Below are 21,471 nucleotides of genomic sequence, written 5' to 3'. Positions count from 1 at the left end.
AGCTTTTTTTTCTAGTTTTGTTCCATTACCGCAATGTGTTTGATTTTTAATATATATACATTTTTTGTGTTTTGTTTACTACGATGCGTTTTTTTTTCATTATGTCTCATTGAGTGTTGTTGTTCTGTTTTTTTTTTATTCTTTGCCTATTCCTTGAATATGCTTCTCTGGGTTGCTTGTAGAATTTTTGTCACCCCCTATGTAATACCCTCGTTGTGAGGGCCTTTAGGGGTTTCTTGAAATAAATAAAAAATAAAAACATGTAAAAAGAAAAAAAAACGTTTTTCAGAGCAAACCTCTAGAACGATTTGATGAAATGTGTTGCATTTGAGAAAGAAAGTCAAATTATAGTGACTCTTGAAGCGGACTTTCGGTTTAGAGCCTGAATTTTGTTACAAGAATTTTTGAAAATTGGGAAGTTTGAAAAAGAAAGAAGCACGAAGTTTACAAATAAATAGCTCTGCATCAAGAACACTTATCGCGCTTCCGTAAACGGCATCCATTAGATCGGTGGAAGCAGACACATTTGGTATTTCATTTTATATATTATGTGAATTTGTTTCGTGGTGCACAATGGTTATGTAAAAGTTGTATTTATATATTACTAAATTTTTCGATATTCATGTGTAACATGTCAATTTTGTCCGCTTTAGACGTACTTTTATATGCAATTGACAGAATTGTGTTATCATCTTTCATTGCTGAGTTACAGAGTTGTAAACTTGAGAGTCTTGTTTTCTAAAAATTTTAGATTTCTGGCAATTTATATAAAAGGTAGAATAAAGGGAAAATGAGACATCCACCTGTTTGTAGCAATTGCTACAAAGGAAACCCATACGGGTTCCTCGAAAGAAAAGCCTCATAGTTGAAGAAAAATTCGTCCTGGTCTTCGTCCTGGTTGAAGAAAAATTCGTCCTGGTCCGGGACTCGAACCCGGGACCACCGCCTTTCCGGGGCAGCCCGCTCTACCATCTGAGCTAACCAGGCGGCTAGCAGATGGCAGGGCGAAGTCGAATTTGTCGACAACACGAAGCAAAGGCAAGAGTATGACGTAGTAGTTCTGCGGAAACCCGCAAGGTGGAGAGAAGATTGAATAAAGGGAAAATGAGACATCCACCTGTTTGTAGCAATTGCTACAAAGGAAACCCATACGGGTTCCTCGAAAGAAAAGCCTCATAGTTGAAGAAAAATTCGTCCTGGTCCGGGACTCGAACCCGGGACCACCGCCTTTCCGGGGCAGCCGCTCTACCATCTGAGCTAACCAGGCGGCTAGCAGATGGCAGGGCGAAGTCGAATTTGTCGACAACACGAAGCAAAGGCAAGAGTTGACGTAGTAGTTCTGCGGAAACCCGCAAGGTGGAGAGAAGATTGAATAAAGGGAAAATGAGACCTTGCCTTTGCTTCGTGTTGTCGACAAATTCGACTTCGCCCTGCCATCTGCTAGCCGCCTGGTTAGCTCAGATGGTAGAGCGGCTGCCCCGGAAAGGCGGTGGTCCCGGGTTCGAGTCCCGGACCAGGACGAATTTTTCTTCAACTATGAGGCTTTTCTTTCGAGGAACCCGTATGGGTTTCCTTTGTAGCAATTGCTACAAACAGGTGGATGTCTCATTTTCCCTTTATTCAATCTTCTCTCCACCTTGCGGGTTTCCGCAGAACTACTACGTCAAACTCTTGCCTTTGCTTCGTGTTGTCGACAAATTCGACTTCGCCCTGCCATCTGCTAGCCGCCTGGTTAGCTCAGATGGTAGAGCGGCTGCCCCGGAAAGGCGGTGGTCCCGGGTTCGAGTCCCGGACCAGGACGAATTTTTCTTCAACTATGAGGCTTTTCTTTCGAGGAACCCGTATGGGTTTCCTTTGTAGCAATTGCTACAAACAGGTGGATGTCTCATTTTCCCTTTATTCAATCTTCTCTCCACCTTGCGGGTTTCCGCAGAACTCCTACATAAAAGATAGAAGAGCTAAATAAAAATTCAAGACCAACAGTCATTTGATTGTAGGTTTTTCATTTAAGTGCCACAAACTTCGCCAAATTTCAGTGGTTGCCGAGAAAAACGAATTCTCATACATGTATTTAGATAGGAGCACCCGAGCTAAAACTTCCTCTTAAAAAATAGTTTTTGGTGCGCGCGGAAAATGAATTAACATTGTGCGATGACTTTCTTTCGAGGCGTAATGAATTTCATATTGCTATGCATGAAAACAGAGCTGTAAACTTGCCGTAATTAGTTCTTACCACAAGCAAAAGAGGTGATTCCACTGGGTACAACTGTTGTTAGTAAGTTCTTCTGGATTTGATGTAGTGATCATGCGTAATGAACCTGTATGTTATTATACGTAGATAATTTGTGCCGGAATAATTGTCGTAGCGGATTTGTCACAGCGATCTACAAGGCAAATAAAATAGACTCAAAGTCGTTCCGATGGCTTGGTTTTGAAGGTGCTGCAGATGTTTAATATGAGTAAAATACCTGCTGTCAGAAGATGAGCAATACGAAAGAGCTATGAATGTAAGCAAAGTGCAAAAATCACACAATGTGAGTTCGGAAATAAGTACGTGCCTTTATAATACGGATAATACTGATAATACCCAATGCAATATTTTTTTTTCACTATTGAACGAGTATGGGCATGAAATTTCGGTTCAGTATCTAAGATGACGCCAAGAAATCGGGCTTCAGCTGAAATCGGTATGACGAAATCGGCAAATATTAACAGATGTATGTTCATTGAAACTCGCAAGGAATGGAACACCGCGAATGTGGTTTTAGTGGGATTGATGAGCAGCTGCTTATTTTTGCACCATAAAATAATGTTTAAGTCGATGTTTAGTTTTGACTGGAGCATGGGAACTGTGTTACTGGAGGTGAAAACCATTGCGTCATGAGCATATAGATAAAATTTGCCCTATAACGAACAGTCGAGCAGTCAATAATGAAGAGAAAAATAAAAAAGGCCTCCTTTGGGGATTCTTAAGTTGATGAGCTTGGACGATGATAAATGAACGTTAACCTGTACCTTCTGAGTAGATGAATAAAGTTTAGCGGAATAGTGCGCCGAACGTTTCTAGTTTAACAAACAGTATGCGATGGTTTAGGGTATCAAAGGATTTCGTCAGTGCAATAAATACTAAGCTTTTGTGTAAGCAGTTTCAATAATTTCTTCTGTTAAGGTGATAAGCGCCAGTTCTGTAGAATATCTTTGACAAAATCCGAATTGCTGAGGGAACAAAAGATTGTATTTTATCAAGCAATACTTTGAACGGTGGAATAGTTTTCAATCACATCACTGCAGAAAGGAAGAATACAAATTGGCTTATAATTTTCGGATAAGTATGGTCCCCTTTCTTAAAGACAGGAACAATACTCCCATCCTTAAGGCGGACCGGAAAAATCACCACAGAGAACAATTTATGAGTGATTAAAGCCACTACCGACAATATTTTCTTGGAAATTACTTTGCAAAAGATCGATATTGTCTAAACCAGTACTTGGAGTCTTATAAGACATGGTGCCTTGATGAACTTCGTCTGCATTCATCGGATGCGAATGAAAGGAATGGCTGCACCTAGGTATGTAGCATATTTCTTAAACCTGGACTTTAGAGCAGAATTAAAAAGTTGCGACTTTACTTTCTTCTGGAGGCTAGTTTTTTATCATTTAACTCTAGCAGTGGTCTACTAATCCACAGATTTCAGGATGAACGAATCCACTTCGTCGATGTAGTGTTAGTGGTAAATTTTTCGATACTATATGTAAATAGTGTCAAGAAATGTACAAAAGCCTCTTCTGCAAAATTCTTTGGTATAACCGGTGTCCAGTCGGCAGCATTAATTGTCTGCGTAAACATAACTTAGTCAAACCGCTGCTGTGTCAGGTTATTACCATTGTGAACTTTTCGGAGACTAAATTGTGTTCATCATGGTGCTCCCGCAGGCTGACACCGTATTATCGCTGTCATCAAGTTATCGCTCAAGTTATCACAGTTTCTCTATATCTTATGGATTCTCTATATACGCATGGTAAAGAGGCGTGTTTTCTAAAATTTTGCGTCCGGGACGATAATAGCGTTGTACGCGTCAATTGTTCGAGCACCAGCTCTGTAATGTGCGGCGGGACATGTAGCGAATGAACTTGACTCGTGAGATTTGATTCAACAGTCTACAACTGTGCTCGCCGCAGTCGTGGTAATTATAATTTCCCGTGTCTTTCTGTGCGCAATGAAGTTTGCCTAATAAAGTGTTATACTACAAACTTACACGTATTTAGATGCACCGTGATTGTAACTTGACAAATGTACTACGCATCGTATGGCCACAGTTGCCATTTTAGCAATTTTCTCACTAGATTTAAGCACATTTTAGTTCTGTTTAGCGACAATTTAGTAACCGGCGACTTCTTTAGCGACGTAAAGGAATAACACGGTAATATTTTAATGACTTAGAAGTTAAAAAACTGGCTTCGAAATTACAAGCTACGAAAGTTCGTTGATATCCGCCATACGGAGCGTGGGTTATGTGATCATAACAATCAACGGTGGTCTGCAAACACGACGACCATGTTGGTTGCGATTCATTGCTCCGGTGCAAACAGCATTCATATTAAGCTCACAAAATGCACTTTATGTTTAAGTTCTTTATAAGACATTAAGTATAGGTCCTAATGCTACGCGTGCTATAATTTTACTAAGAGCGTTCCGTTAGTGGAACAGCAAGTGTCGCAGGAAATCAAGCGACCAAATTTTATTTCAATAAATTTCAGGGTGAGGTTGGCAACCCAAGACACATCAACTGTAGAAAGATGAACATATCGGAGCGTATGGACTCGTCCACGCGAATACGAACGCACTGCTTCAGCTCCTCGCGCCTTTCTATTAAGTGGATGCAGCACGGAGCTTTCAGGTGGATCAAGACACGGCAACGTAACATTTCACTTGTATAAACGACAACAACATGACCAAGGTCGCGCCACATAATTCAGTTCTTGTTTTAACAGTGCCAAAAACTAGTGAATACGCAAGCTCCATGAGTACCAACAGCGTCCTTGCCTATGAAAGTCTGATGACCCGTGTAGCTGTGAAGCCGTGCTAGATTTGTAATCTTAAGATTATAAGGTAAATGCAGTATTTCATGCGAAATGCTTTAGCAAAGTAAAGGTGGTCGGCGCCATGTCGGTAAATTCACGGTTTATTCTCCTCAGCTGCTCGGACGCCTGACAAACGTGAATCGTTTCAAACAAAGCCCTACGTCATATTAGCTTATGTTAGTGTTCCGAAAATGCTTGCATTATGTATTGCTCACTCGGCACATTTAGGGACAATTTCGGTGAATTTGGAGTAAAACGTAGCGAAACTTCAGTGACTTCTCTGTCGCGGTTTAGTGATGCGCTTTATAAAACGTTGGACACAACGGACTGATGGCTGACAACAGTTATGCGGTTCGAAAAGAGAGGCCGCATCGTAAAATTGCGTATACCGTAAATTCCAATGTTCCAGTAAATTTGTAAATTCCAGAAAACTTAATTATACGCAAATTGCAGTACTACAACAAGCTTGCTTTGTGGTCTCAGGGACCAGTGCGTTGTGTAATTACACTGGGCTCAGCAGACGACATTAGCCAGCAGAGTGACTTCCGGTGAACCCTCGGGCAGCCTCCGGTAACTAGGTCACGTGATTATGACGTGGCCTTCTGTAATAGTGCAAGCTGCGCGCTGTAAACGTACTGTCCGAGTTAGGTAAATCAAACAATCCCCTCGGTATACAAATTCCGGCTGGCGAACCGTTACTTTTGATAAGGTGTATTGAAAAAAATGAGTTGCACTGATCTCTCTGCGCAGGGCTCCTTTGGGCAGCATTTCAATGCCGACAGAGGTTGCGTGCAGAAGAGAAGAACGGCAGCGGAAAGCCTTAAATACGACTTTTGGTACGTGATGAAAGCATGTTCCTCGCCCCGCCAAAAAAAAAAAGGAACCTTGAAGATGAATAAAGGAGAATAAACGGGCTCACCTGCGTCGTCGCTGAATGACACAACCGCGACTCGAGTGGCGTTTGGCGTCACCTCGAAGTACTTGAGAAAACTGTGTACGAAGCCGAGCTGCATCTCGAAGCCCGCCGCACCGACACTGCCCGACCGATCGAGCAGGAAGACAAGGTCGGTGTTGTTAGCGTCCAGGCTCTCCCATCGCAGCCGACGAAAGTCCGATTGCTGCGGGCCCTGCAGGTATTTGAAATCGTAGTTTATGCAAAAGAGGCGTCAAAAGCCACTTGTACGAACTGCCTGTGACGCTGTATCCTTTTTTTTTGCCGCCTTTTAATTCACGTCACCGCACTAGGTCTGCCGTTTTTACATATGAAAACGTATCACTCAAGTGCACTGCTATTTACCCCATCCGCTGTTGGTTGGAAGAACGGAATTATGTATCGCAGATTGCTTTTCATGTGTTCCACCTTGCCTAATAAGCATGGCTGATCGTATTCATGTTGTCTGACATGACATGGCAAGAACTTTATTTGAGTCCTAAGAAACTAAGATCTAGGGGAGCCGAAGGCTCCCCCAGATCAACTCGGTGGCTCCGCCAACGAGGCAATCGGGAGACGAAGTCCCGCCGCAATGTCGTGGGCCCTTTGGACAGCCTCGAGTTGAATGTGGAGATTGCTGTTCTTGAGGAATACCTCCCATTGCTCTTTCGTGATGGGTAGAGAGGCGTTAAGGGCTGGGCACAGTGAGAGGATGAGTCATGATCGCATTTGGGGCACGACTGCGAGTGGCCAGGGTCTATCCTGTCAAGGGACCGAGGAGTGAGATACGAACTGGTTGCAGAAGTCTGAGTGCGCTAGCCTGAGGTTTGTTCAATTTGGGGTGGGTAGGTGGAAATGTCCTCCTATCCAGACGATAACGGGGAACAACTTCGTGGAAAGTACAAAATGAATCTTTGTGGATGTTGACTTGGTTCCAAGCCTGGCTGCCCTCGACAGCACGGTACATGAAATCGAGCGCTCTCCGGTGGGCCTGCTCGTTAGGATTACATTCCAACAAGGTAAATGAGCCATCTAGGTGGGCTGCGTACCCCGAGATGTGGTATACTCCTTCGCTGCTCTCTCGAGTTTTTTGAAGTGCTTTGTTCAAAATACTGTTCACCTGTTCAGACACGAGGGCGGTCGACAAGGATCTAACCGCCTTGCGCGTGTCCGAGAAGAGGATAGGGGGAACTTTTGCACCGTGAAAAGCTAGAGCGATCGCCGCTTCCTTCACCACATGGGCAAACTTAGTCCAGACAGAGTCTGCATTAATCAGGTTGCCCCCCGCGCGTACAACCGAGGCAACGAACTTAACCTCACTGTCATATCTGGCGGCACCGATAAAGAGGACACCTAGTTTGTGCTGATTGATCTTTTTAAGGATGGACTTGGCTCTCGCGAATATTCTACCCTCGTTATGGACTGGGTTGTCTGCTTTTCTGTTTTTGTGAGGTATTTGCCTGCCTCTTTAACAGTGGAAGGCAGATGAGTGAAAATACATGACGTGGAACGATCGGCGATTTCGGCTTGTGTCAAAACACGATAGAATGCTTTCTGATCTCTTTGTGACGCTACTTTCCGTACGCAGTATCAAGGTGCGGGATTTTCTGATGTTAATTCATATTGGCTGCCTTTATTTAGTGCTCGTTTTTTTCGATAAGAAACACTGGTCAAATTTTCGAGAATGCGAGAGTCATAACTTACTGGAAGGGGCTGCAGCTTGGCAACTTCCAGGGCACAGCATAACTTTTTTTTATACAGGTACTTCACGAGTTCGACGTGGGAACATGATGTGAAGGAGGGAATATATATTTTTGTTCTGCAGAGAGCGATCGGGACAATATAAAATAAAATGGAAGAAAATAATGAGAAACTCTTGGTTGCCCGAAATACAAAATGAAAACGGTAATCAAACGTTTATAAAATGTATTAAAGACGACGCATAAGGTTACGAATCTGATAATGACAATTGACTGATAAACAGGTGCATGCGCTAGCAACACACACGCGCCCACACACACACGCACGAGCGAACACACACGCACACACATGCAGTAGTCGTTTTGAGACTTCTATTGCTTCAGCTGTTCGCGGCATACACTGCCTCCGGCATAATCCCATCTTGCTATGGCATTCGCTATGGCACCGCGGCATTCTGACAACTGTATGACGACGACGCAGTGACGACGATGGTATGACGACAACCGGAATACGAAGTCAGAATGATAACGATGACACCGACCGCGACAGCTGTGGACGATGGTGGGCAACAGCGGCGCAATCACGATTGAAGACCACAGCATGATCACGATAGAGTGAAGAAGGAAATGACATCGATGAATTGATGAACGCAATGTGACGATGGTGGCAGGCGACAATGGGATGGCGTTTAGAAGTAAAGACGATGGTAAACGACAGCGTGGCGACATGGTATGACAATAATATGACAACTGCGTGTCGATGATGGCGTGACGACGACCGAATGACGACAGCCGAATGACAGAGTTAGAATGAAGACAATGGAACGGTCACGATGGCATCATGGTGACGGTATATTAATGAACGCATAACAACCACTGTATGACGAAGATAACATGACAATGCTATGAGGGCAATGGGATGATGAATGTAGGAGGATGATGGCGTGATGGTGACTCTATCACAAAGTCTGTATGACGAGGATGACCTGACGACAATGACGTGACGACGACGGCATTACGAGAGTCTACTGAGGAAGTTCGAGTGCCGACAATGGAACTCCCACGACAGCATCATGGCGGCTGTATCACAGCGAAAGCATGACGAATGTATGACGACGGCATGGCGGCGACGTCAGCATGACGAAAGTCGGATGAAAAAGCTGGGATAATCACGATGCAACGAGCACATACCTATAGTGGCCCAAGCTGGTGGACAACTTGGGTCAGCGTAAGTAGACAGACAGACAGACAGACAGACAGACAGACAGACAGACAGACAGACAGACAGACAGACAGACAGACAGACAGACAGACAGACAGACAGACAGACAGACAGACAGACAGACAGACAGACAGACAGACAGACAGACAGACAGACAGACAGACAGACAGACAGACAGACAGACAGACAGACAGACAGACAGACAGACAGACAGACAGACAGACAGACAGACAGACAGACAGACAGACAGACAGACAGACAGACAGACAGACAGACAGACAGACAGACAGACAGACAGACAGACAGACAGACAGACAGACAGACAGACAGACAGACAGACAGACAGACAGACAGACAGACAGACAGACAGACAGACAGACAGACAGACAGACAGACAGACAGACAGACAGACAGACAGACAGACAGACAGACAGACAGACAGACAGACAGACAGACAGACAGACAGACAGACAGACAGACAGACAGACAGACAGACAGACAGACAGACAGACAGACAGACAGACAGACAGACAGACAGACAGACAGACAGACAGACAGACAGACAGACAGACAGACAGACAGACAGACAGACAGACAGACAGACAGACAGACAGACAGACAGACAGACAGACAGACAGACAGACAGACAGACAGACAGACAGACAGACAGACAGACAGACAGACAGACAGACAGACAGACAGACAGACAGACAGACAGACAGACAGACAGACAGACAGACAGACAGACAGACAGACAGACAGACAGACAGACAGACAGACAGACAGACAGACAGACAGACAGACAGACAGACAGACAGACAGACAGACAGACAGACAGACAGACAGACAGACAGACAGACAGACAGACAGACAGACAGACAGACAGACAGACAGACAGACAGACAGACAGACAGACAGACAGACAGACAGACAGACAGACAGACAGACAGACAGACAGACAGACAGACAGACAGACAGACAGACAGACAGACAGACAGACAGACAGACAGACAGACAGACAGACAGACAGACAGACAGACAGACAGACAGACAGACAGACAGACAGACAGACAGACAGACAGACAGACAGACAGACAGACAGACAGACAGACAGACAGACAGACAGACAGACAGACAGACAGACAGACAGACAGACAGACAGACAGACAGACAGACAGACAGACAGACAGACAGACAGACAGACAGACAGACAGACAGACAGACAGACAGACAGACAGACAGACAGACAGACAGACAGACAGACAGACAGACAGACAGACAGACAGACAGACAGACAGACAGACAGACAGACAGACAGACAGACAGACAGACAGACAGACAGACAGACAGACAGACAGACAGACAGACAGACAGACAGACAGACAGACAGACAGACAGACAGACAGACAGACAGACAGACAGACAGACAGACAGACAGACAGACAGACAGACAGACAGACAGACAGACAGACAGACAGACAGACAGACAGACAGACAGACAGACAGACAGACAGACAGACAGACAGACAGACAGACAGACAGACAGACAGACAGACAGACAGACAGACAGACAGACAGACAGACAGACAGACAGACAGACAGACAGACAGACAGACAGACAGACAGACAGACAGACAGACAGACAGACAGACAGACAGACAGACAGACAGACAGACAGACAGACAGACAGACAGACAGACAGACAGACAGACAGACAGACAGACAGACAGACAGACAGACAGACAGACAGACAGACAGACAGACAGACAGACAGACAGACAGACAGACAGACAGACAGACAGACAGACAGACAGACAGACAGACAGACAGACAGACAGACAGACAGACAGACAGACAGACAGACAGACAGACAGACAGACAGACAGACAGACAGACAGACAGACAGACAGACAGACAGACAGACAGACAGACAGACAGACAGACAGACAGACAGACAGACAGACAGACAGACAGACAGACAGACAGACAGACAGACAGACAGACAGACAGACAGACAGACAGACAGACAGACAGACAGACAGACAGACAGACAGACAGACAGACAGACAGACAGACAGACAGACAGACAGACAGACAGACAGACAGACAGACAGACAGACAGACAGACAGACAGACAGACAGACAGACAGACAGACAGACAGACAGACAGACAGACAGACAGACAGACAGACAGACAGACAGACAGACAGACAGACAGACAGACAGACAGACAGACAGACAGACAGACAGACAGACAGACAGACAGACAGACAGACAGACAGACAGACAGACAGACAGACAGACAGACAGACAGACAGACAGACAGACAGACAGACAGACAGACAGACAGACAGACAGACAGACAGACAGACAGACAGGCGGACGGACAGACAGAGACAGGCGGACGGACAAAGATAAGCAAAGAAGCCCAACTGCATCAAAAGCAATCATTCATCAGCCCTTTCCCTCCCCGTCCCTTTTCTCCAGTGTAGAGTAGCAGGCCAGAGCAAGTTATAGCTCAGGCCTACCTCTCTGCCTTTTCGTAAATAAATTTCTCTCTCTCTCTGAAATGCAATCTACAAAAGGATAACACGTGTAAGCTTGAAAGCCCTCAACTATTGTACTCACCGACACAAAAACGAAAAGTAGATAACAATAGCGTAAGCGGGCATAAAATCATGACCTGCAACTGAGCCCCATAAAGTTCCAGTTACATAAGCCTGTAATCTGCATTCCCGTTTTGCTTTAACGTCATGGGCTGTGAGAGACGCAGTAGTGGGTCATTCTAAGTTATATCACAGGAGCTCTTTACTGGGCACCCAGAAAGTTGCACAAGGACAGGTAAACTTAACCTAGTCCATTGGATATTTGGACCTTAGCCAGATTGTACATTCAGTTTCCCTGCTAATATGAAATCTCTGATACAACTTCATTTGACTGCATGTCTACTGCCTGGCTAATTACACTGATCTCAGATATATTTCTGCCGCAGGGATCTTGCCGCACGTTGCGGAACTTGGACAAACCCTCGCTACGAGGTGACTGGGCATCGTGCAATGTGCAGCGCAGACGACGTCCCCAATATGCGCATATAGAAAATGCGTTCTTCCGCTCTTATACGGTCAAAATAGCACGAATGGCCATAAATATCTACTCATGAACGCCCACGGAAAAGTCATACACACGATCGACTACGAAGCGTGCAAAGAGCAGAGGCTGCGCGCCGAGTAGCCTTAGAACTTTTGACATAGCGAGCTGCCTTTTAATGGACAATCTCGCACTTAGCCTGGCTAGAACACTGAAAGGGCCGAGTTCTGTGACGGTGTTAGTGTCTGAAGTGAAGATGAATTTATTCTTCCCCTCGTATCACGCTTGTAACATCGTCCATTAGCATAGGCCTACGCTATGGTTGTGCTTAGATGACAGCGTATACTTACGCATACTTTTTTGATCTAGGTCACTGCTCAAGTCCCTTCTCAATTATTCCGTGTTAACCTTTCGCCTTTTATTATTTTTTGATCTAGGACGCTCACCGCACTGTTCCGAACTCATATTGCTAGTGAAGCGGTGTGAATCTCAATCTGCGTGGGCGTTCTTGCATCATTGCCTGGGCCCAGCTTCATTTGCCGTTACTCTCGGCTACCATGCGGAACGCGAGTGTTTTGTTTTCACGATGACGGCTCACTTGTGGCTCCTCGTGGTGCGATGCCCGTCTTATTCGTCTTTGCGCGATGCTCGTACCACCATCGCTAGTAACCGCTGTGCAAGCTGAGCGGAGTCCTTGTAAGGCAGGAAGGAAGTGCAACGAACATGTGCCAGCCTGTATAGAATTACTTCACAGACGAGAGTGTTTGCGTAGAGGTAAAAAACGACCACCCACCTGTGCCCAGATACGGTTGTAGAGGAGCAAGGTGATTAAACAGGCCTGCAGAGCCTCAAGCGCCGACATCGCCTTTAAGCGGCTGCCAATACCCTCGATAAGCTCACTGCCTGGGTGCTCGTCGCACTCTAGAGACAATATTTGTCTCCCCGCTGGAAAGTTGCCTGCGTGTGAAGTTGCTTGCTGCCAGCCGGCGACGTTATCGCCGCTTATGGTGCCTCTCGCACTTCTGTAATGGAACACCGAAAATCGCGGTGTCCTCATCGCTTGCAATTTGACCAAGCACCCGTCAGTCTGATAACGCGCGGGAAGGAGCGTAGCGAAAGAAAAAAAAAACGGAACTGCGCCCTGTTCGTATGGTGTATCGTTGCGCTGAAAAGACGGTGCGTTTCGAAGCACTTCTAAAGGCATTATACACTGTCGTGCACTCTGTGATGATAATTCTCGAGTAGTCATAGCAGGACTATGGCTGTGGTCTCATCCAAACTATGAAATAAATAAAAGGGAAATAGGTTGGTCCGTTCTTCTTCATAAAAAAAAAATGCACATGCCATTCGATAGAATGCATGGCCATGTCCCGGTGCTGTATGTTGGAAAATATTAGGTCTGGCTGGACTGTACAGTAATTTCTAATGTTAACTATACACGCGATGACAAATGTTATAACACTATAGGAAACAATCGCTTAGAGAAAAAAAAATGTAATTGAATGAGGTGACCTACTCTTACGATCACGTATTCTTGTGCAAGGACAAGCAGTTATGAGTCCGAAATCCCATTTGCATTCGTCGTATGTGTGAGCTTACTACAAGTTACTTTGATGCCACAACGCCTAAATAACGATGCGACAATACGGCGCCTCTCAGTAGCCGGTCGACAGCAAAGGAGTGTTCTTATCTGGAAAATAACTGACGTACTGACTCCCAGCAAACAACTTTTTAGCTGGAGCTGTCCCACAAATGCACCCCAGGAGATGTGAACTGAACCGAGAAACGTCCCAGGAACGTTTTGGCAGCATGCACTTACCAAGAAAAAGTTCCTGCTAAGGACCTCTCCATATAGTCACCCATTAATTTCTCTATGCCAGTTGCGTATAATTAACCGCTTCGTTGACGGTAGCATTTGGACATCTGAAAGCAAATATGAGCCAAATTTTGTGCGCCTACAACCCTCGGGGGCGGTCCTCAGTTTGCCGGTATAACAGCGGGTAGAGACTTATGTAATTGGCAGTGGCTGTATTTATCGCTTCCTGTAAATTTTCAGATGTCACGCAAAGGAAAGCGGCTGCCTACATCAGCCTCGCCGCTCGTTCCTGCTACATTCGATGTTGCGTAATATCTGCAACTGCACAGGAAGTGATAAGTACAGTGACCAGTCACATGTCTCTACATATGCTATATCGGCCACATGTGTGTGCCGCTCACAATGGTTCTAGGTGCTCAAAACTTGGCTCACACGTACATTGCAGAATATTGTGTTTCGACAGGAGAGACATACTTAAAATAACACTGCTTCACATAAGGCACTACTGCTTTGTTAAAATATATCTAGTGACAGAGTAAAAGTTCAACATCACAATGAACACATGCTTCCCTCGTTATTTCAGTGGGTACAAAATTTAAAACAATGACTAAAATTGATTGGAATTAGGCACATTCTGTGTGTCAGGCCTTAAATTTTTCAACAACAATAATGAGCAGTGTTTACATTAGGCAGATTTAGCTTCGAGCCCCCCCCCCCCCTATCTAAACACATTGAAATGAAGAAATAGTTTTTCTCGGCAAGCACTGCATCTACCCGTTATATTTTACTTCTCTTATTCTGTAGGAAGACACGCGTCTTGTGAATTTCACATGCGGCCACTCAACAGTAACACTCTATACTCGCTGACAACTTTCTGTGGCTATGAGTGGCTACGAAGGGAAAGCCACAGAGCCAAAGAGCGCATAAATGAGAGCGCCTCTGTGAAGAGTCCCGCGTTTTCATGCACGTTAGTTTAAGCTGGAAAGGAGAAAACATAAGTGCCTTATTAGCAACAGTTTAATCAGGCAAAACACACCAAAGAATGTAAAATTTTACTTATTTTGTGGCTTTTCCCTTCCGCGTCTCGGCAAACGCAAAACCGCCGCACGTGGATGCTGTGTCGATTCAGCGTCTGTTCCTAGCCACCAAAAAAACTGTCAAACGGTGGTGAACTTCTTGGGGCGGTAACACATGTGCAGAAGCTCCACTCCCATAGCTTTCCCTTCATAGCCACAGAAAGTTGTCCGCGAGTATAGTCCTTATTTTCTTTGCAGATCTTGAACTTCTGAAAAAATGATTATAACACTGCGAAACAGAATAAGTGCGCGCACAGCTTCGGTAAGTTTCCAAATAGCTTCGTGTAGTCTACCTACAGCAATTATTATGCACTCATCACCCTTGCTTAAACCAAATTACATGCACAGCAAATATGTTGTGGCGTAAGTCCAGATATCTTAAATTAGTTGTGAAACTTTTTGTTATGGTGAATCAGTATTGCTAGATGGAAATTTTTTCACCAAACTTCACATCCATGTACAGCTGTGTAGCCATTCTAAGGGAAACAGCTCTTGGTCGACATTATCCGCTAATATCGAACCAAAATTTTTATCTACGTAACCCCAGAAAGTCAAACATATCATTTTGAAACGTTGTTTGATATCTCACACAGCTCATTTGAGCATGGACTTGAATAAATACGCTCTGCTATGCGAAACATATTCCGGAACGGTCCGGGATTTACTATTATATATAAATAATATTAAATTTGTCCTTCGAATTGTTATTTTGAAGATCTTGTCAGTTTGTGTCTCGCAAAATATAAAAGCTGGAATATTACTTCATCACATGAAGCAGGGTAAAAAGGAGGACTTTGACTACTGAAAGATTACAAGAAAATGACAACCCGGCTGACTTCGCCAGCCTTGGCCTAGCTCTGCCAGCTCTCTCCCATGTTTAGTAGCTGTGTCGCATATTTAGTAGAAACTGTATAAAATGTATGACGCCTGATTGTAACTTGTGAGTGCTAAAAGCTTAAAAATGATACTTGAAAACTTCAGCCGATGACAAAAAAAGCATCACAGTCATGTCATAGTCATAGTCATCATAATCATAGGCACAGGCTGCATAATACGACTGCGTGAGGTGGTGCGAGTGCGTTGCGCGAATTCGACAGAAAGTCTCTAATGTCCCATCAGGTCGGACTGAAATGAGAAAATGAATAAATTGAAAGAAATAAAATGCGCGAGATCTGGTGTGGTACAAAGCAGGCTGGTTCTTGAAAACTAAATCCTAATGTCCGATATGAAGTCATCAGTGACATAGATTACATTCCTGCGCAGTATTTCAATATCCAAAGCCCAAATCATAAAGAACTAACTTCCGCCGGATTTTCTTTATCTTCCCGCGTCCTCAAAAGCAGTGCGACGCTCGCTCTATGCCAAAGTATGGTGGCTAGCACAGCCCGTCCTTCCATACCAGATCACAGAGCCTGGAAGCCGATTTACGTTGGCCGACGCCGAAAAACCATCGGAACCTTGTTCCTTGGGGTTGGGTATGAAAATAAAACCAATGTTGGTACAAATCAGTACGAATTGCCCAACAGGTGCCCCGTAATATTCGTGGTCACCTGCGTTCGAAGGCTACAATGGTTCAGGACTAACGCACAATGGAGAAAAACGAAGCGGACCGCTTATTCCACACTTGTGAATAAATGAGCCCTGGCACGATTATACCGCATAAGGGCGTTCATATTACCTTTTTGTAGCACCCGTATTTCATTCTAGCCTCACAATACACGCATTACTAATTCGTGACTTCGAAGTACGTGTTCACAGTCACATAGAACTCAAACCGCTTCGACGCACAGCGCGCAGCACAAAGAGCCGTTTGCAAGCTGGTCTCTTGAATTTGGGCATACGTACCTCACGGAATGTTGAACAGCAAACCGAGGGTGTTGCTACAATGCCTGAAGAGGCTCGAAACAAAGAACCATAACAGGCACTAACGAGTAGCACATGCACCATGGCACCGCACAAATTGCACTCGCGAAGCTATAGGCGCCGTGTAGCTTAGCGGTATTTCAAAATGAGCCCATTTTTTAGTACAATTATCCTAAGAGCTCTGCAAATGCTTCGTTCTCATAGGCCAGCGTGTTAAACGCTCACCTACGACGGTGACACAAGTGAAATAATACGCGCACAAGCGAAAAGCAACGCTCGCCTTCGGATTCGTTGCTCAAATTTGGTACCATTTCGGGTCTAAACAAGCTATTTCGCTTTTGATATCATTTTAACGGAAATATTTAGTCCCGCAGAGTTGTTCTGGTGACTAAAGAGGACTGTTTTGTTTCGATCGCGTTTTAACGAAAACATTTATTTTCGCAGAGCAATCTGAGGCTCTTTTTGGTTCTTAGTAACTTTAGTTCTTTTTTATGCTGGAAAGATGTTTTGATAATGTCTCGCAAATGTTGCTCTCGAGTATAGACATGTCAGCCATTTGCGTAGGTCCTGGGAAGTTGTGTGGTTTGTTGGGCTTGTTCCTGCAGCTTCTTTACAAAGGAAAAAAAAGCAGAAACAACAATTAACGCTGCTTCTTCGCAACTGGGTCGTGCGCATCTCACAAATTTTATATTATCACGTGGTAATGGTTCCTGCTGAACTCCAATGGTAAATATTACAAGTTCTGTCCAGCGGGGAGAGTGCCAGTGGGAGCACGCAGTTGCGCACAAGCGCATTTGGAGGTACCGCAATTCCTTGTACCAAAGTGGCACTTTTCCTTTTCTCTCTCTTTTCTTGCTCGGCCGACAGAGAGTTCTGCCGCACTCTCATGACATGATTGCGTGCGCATCTTTAGTTGCTTCGGTGCATAAACAATACAAGGCGAGAACTCTCGCGCTCAGGAAGAAGATAAGCGTCTTTTCCCTCTTCATCTAAGCGGCAGTCCTGTAAGATTCCCTAGTTTGGACTTGGTTTGGCAAACGGAATATATTGTCTACTACACGCTTACAAGCGCTACTTTGTCGTCGTCTGAGGCAGCTTTCCCACATCTTCAACCCGATAGCTGCTGCGCTAGTCATGATTTTCTCGAGAAGGAAACGTATGTCAATGATATGTCGGGAAGGTTTTGAGTTGGAAACGTTTTCAAAATCGGTCCTAGAGCGGGTCGCTTGCTAAAACCGCATGTAAGGAAAACAGGTTGTAGTATTACCGCTTACATCTTTGTAGCCGTAGTGCCCAGGTGCCTTACTTTGCTATCTTTGTGTAGAGGAAAGAAGACATTATTCGACAATCATGCATGTGTCGCGTGCACAGGAGTGGCAATGCTTGGCGAGAGAAATCACGGAGGCATTTCACATTGGAAAAAAAGAAAGCACTTGTATTAGCGATACGTCGGTTGTTTTGCGTAGCAAGGAAAAGCAGTTTTCAGAAATGATGCTGCAATCTGTACGTTCTTTCATATGACGCACTTGTGGCTTGATGGACAGTGCTTTTGCGCGATCTTGGTCTGCTGTGTATTTGAGTAGGTGAAGTCTACACAATAAAAATTACTTGCGAGTAGCGCATGTCCTGTGTGTCGGTGTTTTCTCCTGTCCCGTCTTGAAACTGCGCTTACCTAAATTCGTTTATTAGTATGGATCACCTAGCCCACCAGCAAATTTCTTTTACAGATGGCGTCGTTATCGCTCCACTAAGGACGGAGCTAAATTTCGCCACTCGCTCACTGTTGACAGAGACATAGCTCGGCAGCACGCTTATCGGTCCGAAATGGGGTGGTAGCATTTGAGAGAGCTTACTATGCTGTAGTAGGTATAGTCCGTCAGACTCAAGCTGATGCTCAGCGAGAGTTGTAAGACCTACAAGTGTACTATGCTAGCAGAAATTTCACACTTCCGCGGTTATGGCGCCACCCGAATTCGACAGGCAGGGTGCTGAAATGGCGAGAAGAGGCGCAACCCTTTTGACAATGGCGGAAAGTGTCCATCTTCAGACAAAGTGCAAAAGTCTGAGGCATGAGCATATGCCCGAACCATCTACGTGTGCGGCAGGCTCAAGTCACTCTGGGCAGTCTCGGGAGGCATCAATCAGTATAGGGGGGTCGATTCTTCACTCTAGTGCAAGCACCTCCTGCAAAAAAGAGAGGGCACACTGCGAATAGGCCGTGAGAACGGTTGCAAATGTATACCTCAAAACACCGCCCCCCCACCCGCCCCACTAGCTGTAACATAAAATAGGCATGAAATCTTTCTAATGCGTGAATAAATGTACCTTGCGCATTTTGTTACCTCATTTTAGTGTCCTTTTTCCCATACACCTTATGCAGCACGCGCAAGATGTTTCATGTACCACACTGCCACAATTGCACACATTAAAGAAAAAATACTGCTAAAAGTAAGCGGTAATTATTTGGGGAATGCTCCATAAGACCATTCGAGGCTCCGTAAGACCATTCGTCTGCAGGTGGTAGGCAGTCGTCCTCCTGTGGTTTGTCTGGCGGTATTGCAGAATGTCTTGGGTGAGCTCTGCTGTAAAGGCCGTTCCCCTGTCGGTGATGAGGACTGCTGGGGCACCATGTCGCAGTAGGATGCTGCGGATGAAAAATTTTGCCACTTGGGCTGCGCTACCTATCGGCAGAGGTTTAGTTTCAGCGAAGCGGGTGAGGTAGTCCATCGCCGCGACGATCCACTTATTTCCGGATGTTGACGTCGGAAACGCTCTCAATAAATCCATCCCGATCTGCTGAAATGGTCGGCAAGGAGGCTTGATCGGCTGTAGTAAACCTGCTGGCCTTGTTGGTGGTGTCTTGCGTGGCTGACAGTCTCGGCATGTCCTGACGTAACGGGCGATGTCGGTGGTCAGACGGGGCCAGTATTACCTTTCCTGCATGCTCGACAGCGTCCGGGAGAATCCGAGGTGCCCAGCGGTTGCATCGTCATGTAGGCCGTGCAGTACTTCTGGACGCAGCGCTGATGGAACAACAAGAAGGTAGTTGGCGCGGACTGGTGAGTTCTTATTCACGAGTAGGCTATCTTGTAGCGTGAACGAAGATAATCCGCGCTTAAATGCCCTAGGGACAACGTTCGTGTTCCCTTCCAAATACTCGACGAGGCCTTTTAGCTCCGGGTCTGCTCGTTGCTGGTTAGTTAGCTGAGCGTGGGGCGATTTCTAAACTTATTCAACAACCATGCAGCTAAATGCTGCGAAGCTTAATGTGGGGTGATTAGAAAACTGTATGAACAACAATGTAGCAAAACGCTCTGAACCTTGATGTGGGGCGATTACCAAACTATATAAGCAACCATGAAGCCAAATTCTATGAAGTTGATGAGGTGCGATTACAACACTATATAAACAACCATGCAGCCAAATACTCTGAAGCTTGACGACGGGCGATTAGAAAACTATATAAACTACCGTGCGGCCAATTCTTCTGAAGCTTGATGTGGGGCGAGTACTAAACTATATAAAAAAGCATACAGCCAAGTGCCTTGAAATTTCACGTGGGCGATTACTAAACTATGTAAACAAGCATGCAGCAAAATGTTCCGAAGCTTGACGTAGGTCGATTTTAAAACTATATAATCAACCATACAGCCATATGCTCCGAAGCTTGATGCGGCGCGATTACAAAACTATATCAACAACCATACAGCAAAATGCTCTGAACCTTGACCGTGGGCGATTACAAAACCGTATGAGCAACCACGCAGCCAAATGCTCTGTAGGTTATGTGGGGCGCTAACAAAACTATATCAACAACCCTGCAGCTAAATCCTCTGAAGTGTGATGTGGCGCAATTACAAAACGATATAAACAACCATGCAGCCAAATCTTCCGAAGCTTGCTGTGGGGGAATTAGAAACCATATAAACAACCATGTAGCTAAATGCTCTGAACATTGTGGTAGGGTGATTACAGTATATAAACAGCCATACAGACAAACACCCTGAACCTTGGTGTGGTCCGTATAGAAAACTATATGCAACCATGCAGCAATATGTTCTGAACCTTGATGTGGGGCAATTAAAAGTTACGTAAACATCTTTGAAGCCAAATGCTCTGAAGCTTGATGTGGGGCGAGAACAAAACTATACGAACAACCGTGCAGGCAAATACTCTGAACCTTGATGTGAGGAGATTAAGAACTATACGAACCAACATGAAGCCAAATACAGTAAAGCTTGACGTGGGGAGATGACAGCGCTATATTAACTACCATGCAGCTAAATGCTCCGGAGGTTGATGTGGAGTGAGTACAAAACTTTATCATAATCATGCATCCAAATGCTCTGAACCTTGATGTGGGGTGAATGCAAATCTATATATGCAACCGTGTAGCCAAATGCTCTGAACCTTGGTGTAGGGCGATTACAAACTATATAAACAACCATGCAGCTAAATGCTCCGAATACCGATATGGGGTGATTACTGAACTATAAACAACCATGCAGCCAAATGCTCTCTGAAGTTGATCCGGGACGTTTACAAAACTATATAAACATCCATACAACCAAATGCTCTATACCTTGATGTGGGCCGATTACGAAACTATATAAACAACCATGCAGCCAAATCTTTTGAAGCTTGAAGTGGGTGGATTACAAAACTATGCAAACAACGATGCAGCCAAATGCTCTG

At 45.1% G+C, this 21,471-nt stretch overlaps 1 protein-coding gene and 2 non-coding genes across 5 annotated transcripts in view; 2 read left to right on the top strand and 1 right to left on the bottom strand.

Annotated features, from left to right (window-relative positions):
* Positions 1–21,471, bottom strand: part of LOC139057174 (sushi, von Willebrand factor type A, EGF and pentraxin domain-containing protein 1-like) — a 239,123-nt gene that overhangs the window by 135,097 nt on the left and 82,555 nt on the right. For 2 of the 3 annotated variants that reach the window (XM_070534969.1, XM_070534970.1), the window contains one exon: positions 6,001–6,208. In XM_070534969.1, the coding sequence (XP_070391070.1) occupies positions 6,001–6,208 (208 nt within the window). Of the gene's footprint in view, positions 1–6,000; positions 6,209–12,814; positions 12,997–21,471 lie in introns of those variants that run through there. The other variant, XM_070534971.1, reaches the window with a different exon arrangement.
* On the top strand, positions 1,447–1,521 carry TRNAS-GGA (transfer RNA serine (anticodon GGA)). The gene has a single exon. It is a non-coding gene; the product is annotated as a tRNA-Ser (tRNA).
* TRNAS-GGA (transfer RNA serine (anticodon GGA)) lies at positions 1,727–1,801 on the top strand. The gene has a single exon. It is a non-coding gene; the product is annotated as a tRNA-Ser (tRNA).

Source organism: Dermacentor albipictus, chromosome 3, assembly GCF_038994185.2.
Source record: "Dermacentor albipictus isolate Rhodes 1998 colony chromosome 3, USDA_Dalb.pri_finalv2, whole genome shotgun sequence".
Lineage (NCBI taxonomy): Eukaryota > Metazoa > Arthropoda > Arachnida > Ixodida > Ixodidae > Dermacentor > Dermacentor albipictus.
This window is presented reverse-complemented; position numbering and strand designations above follow the sequence as displayed.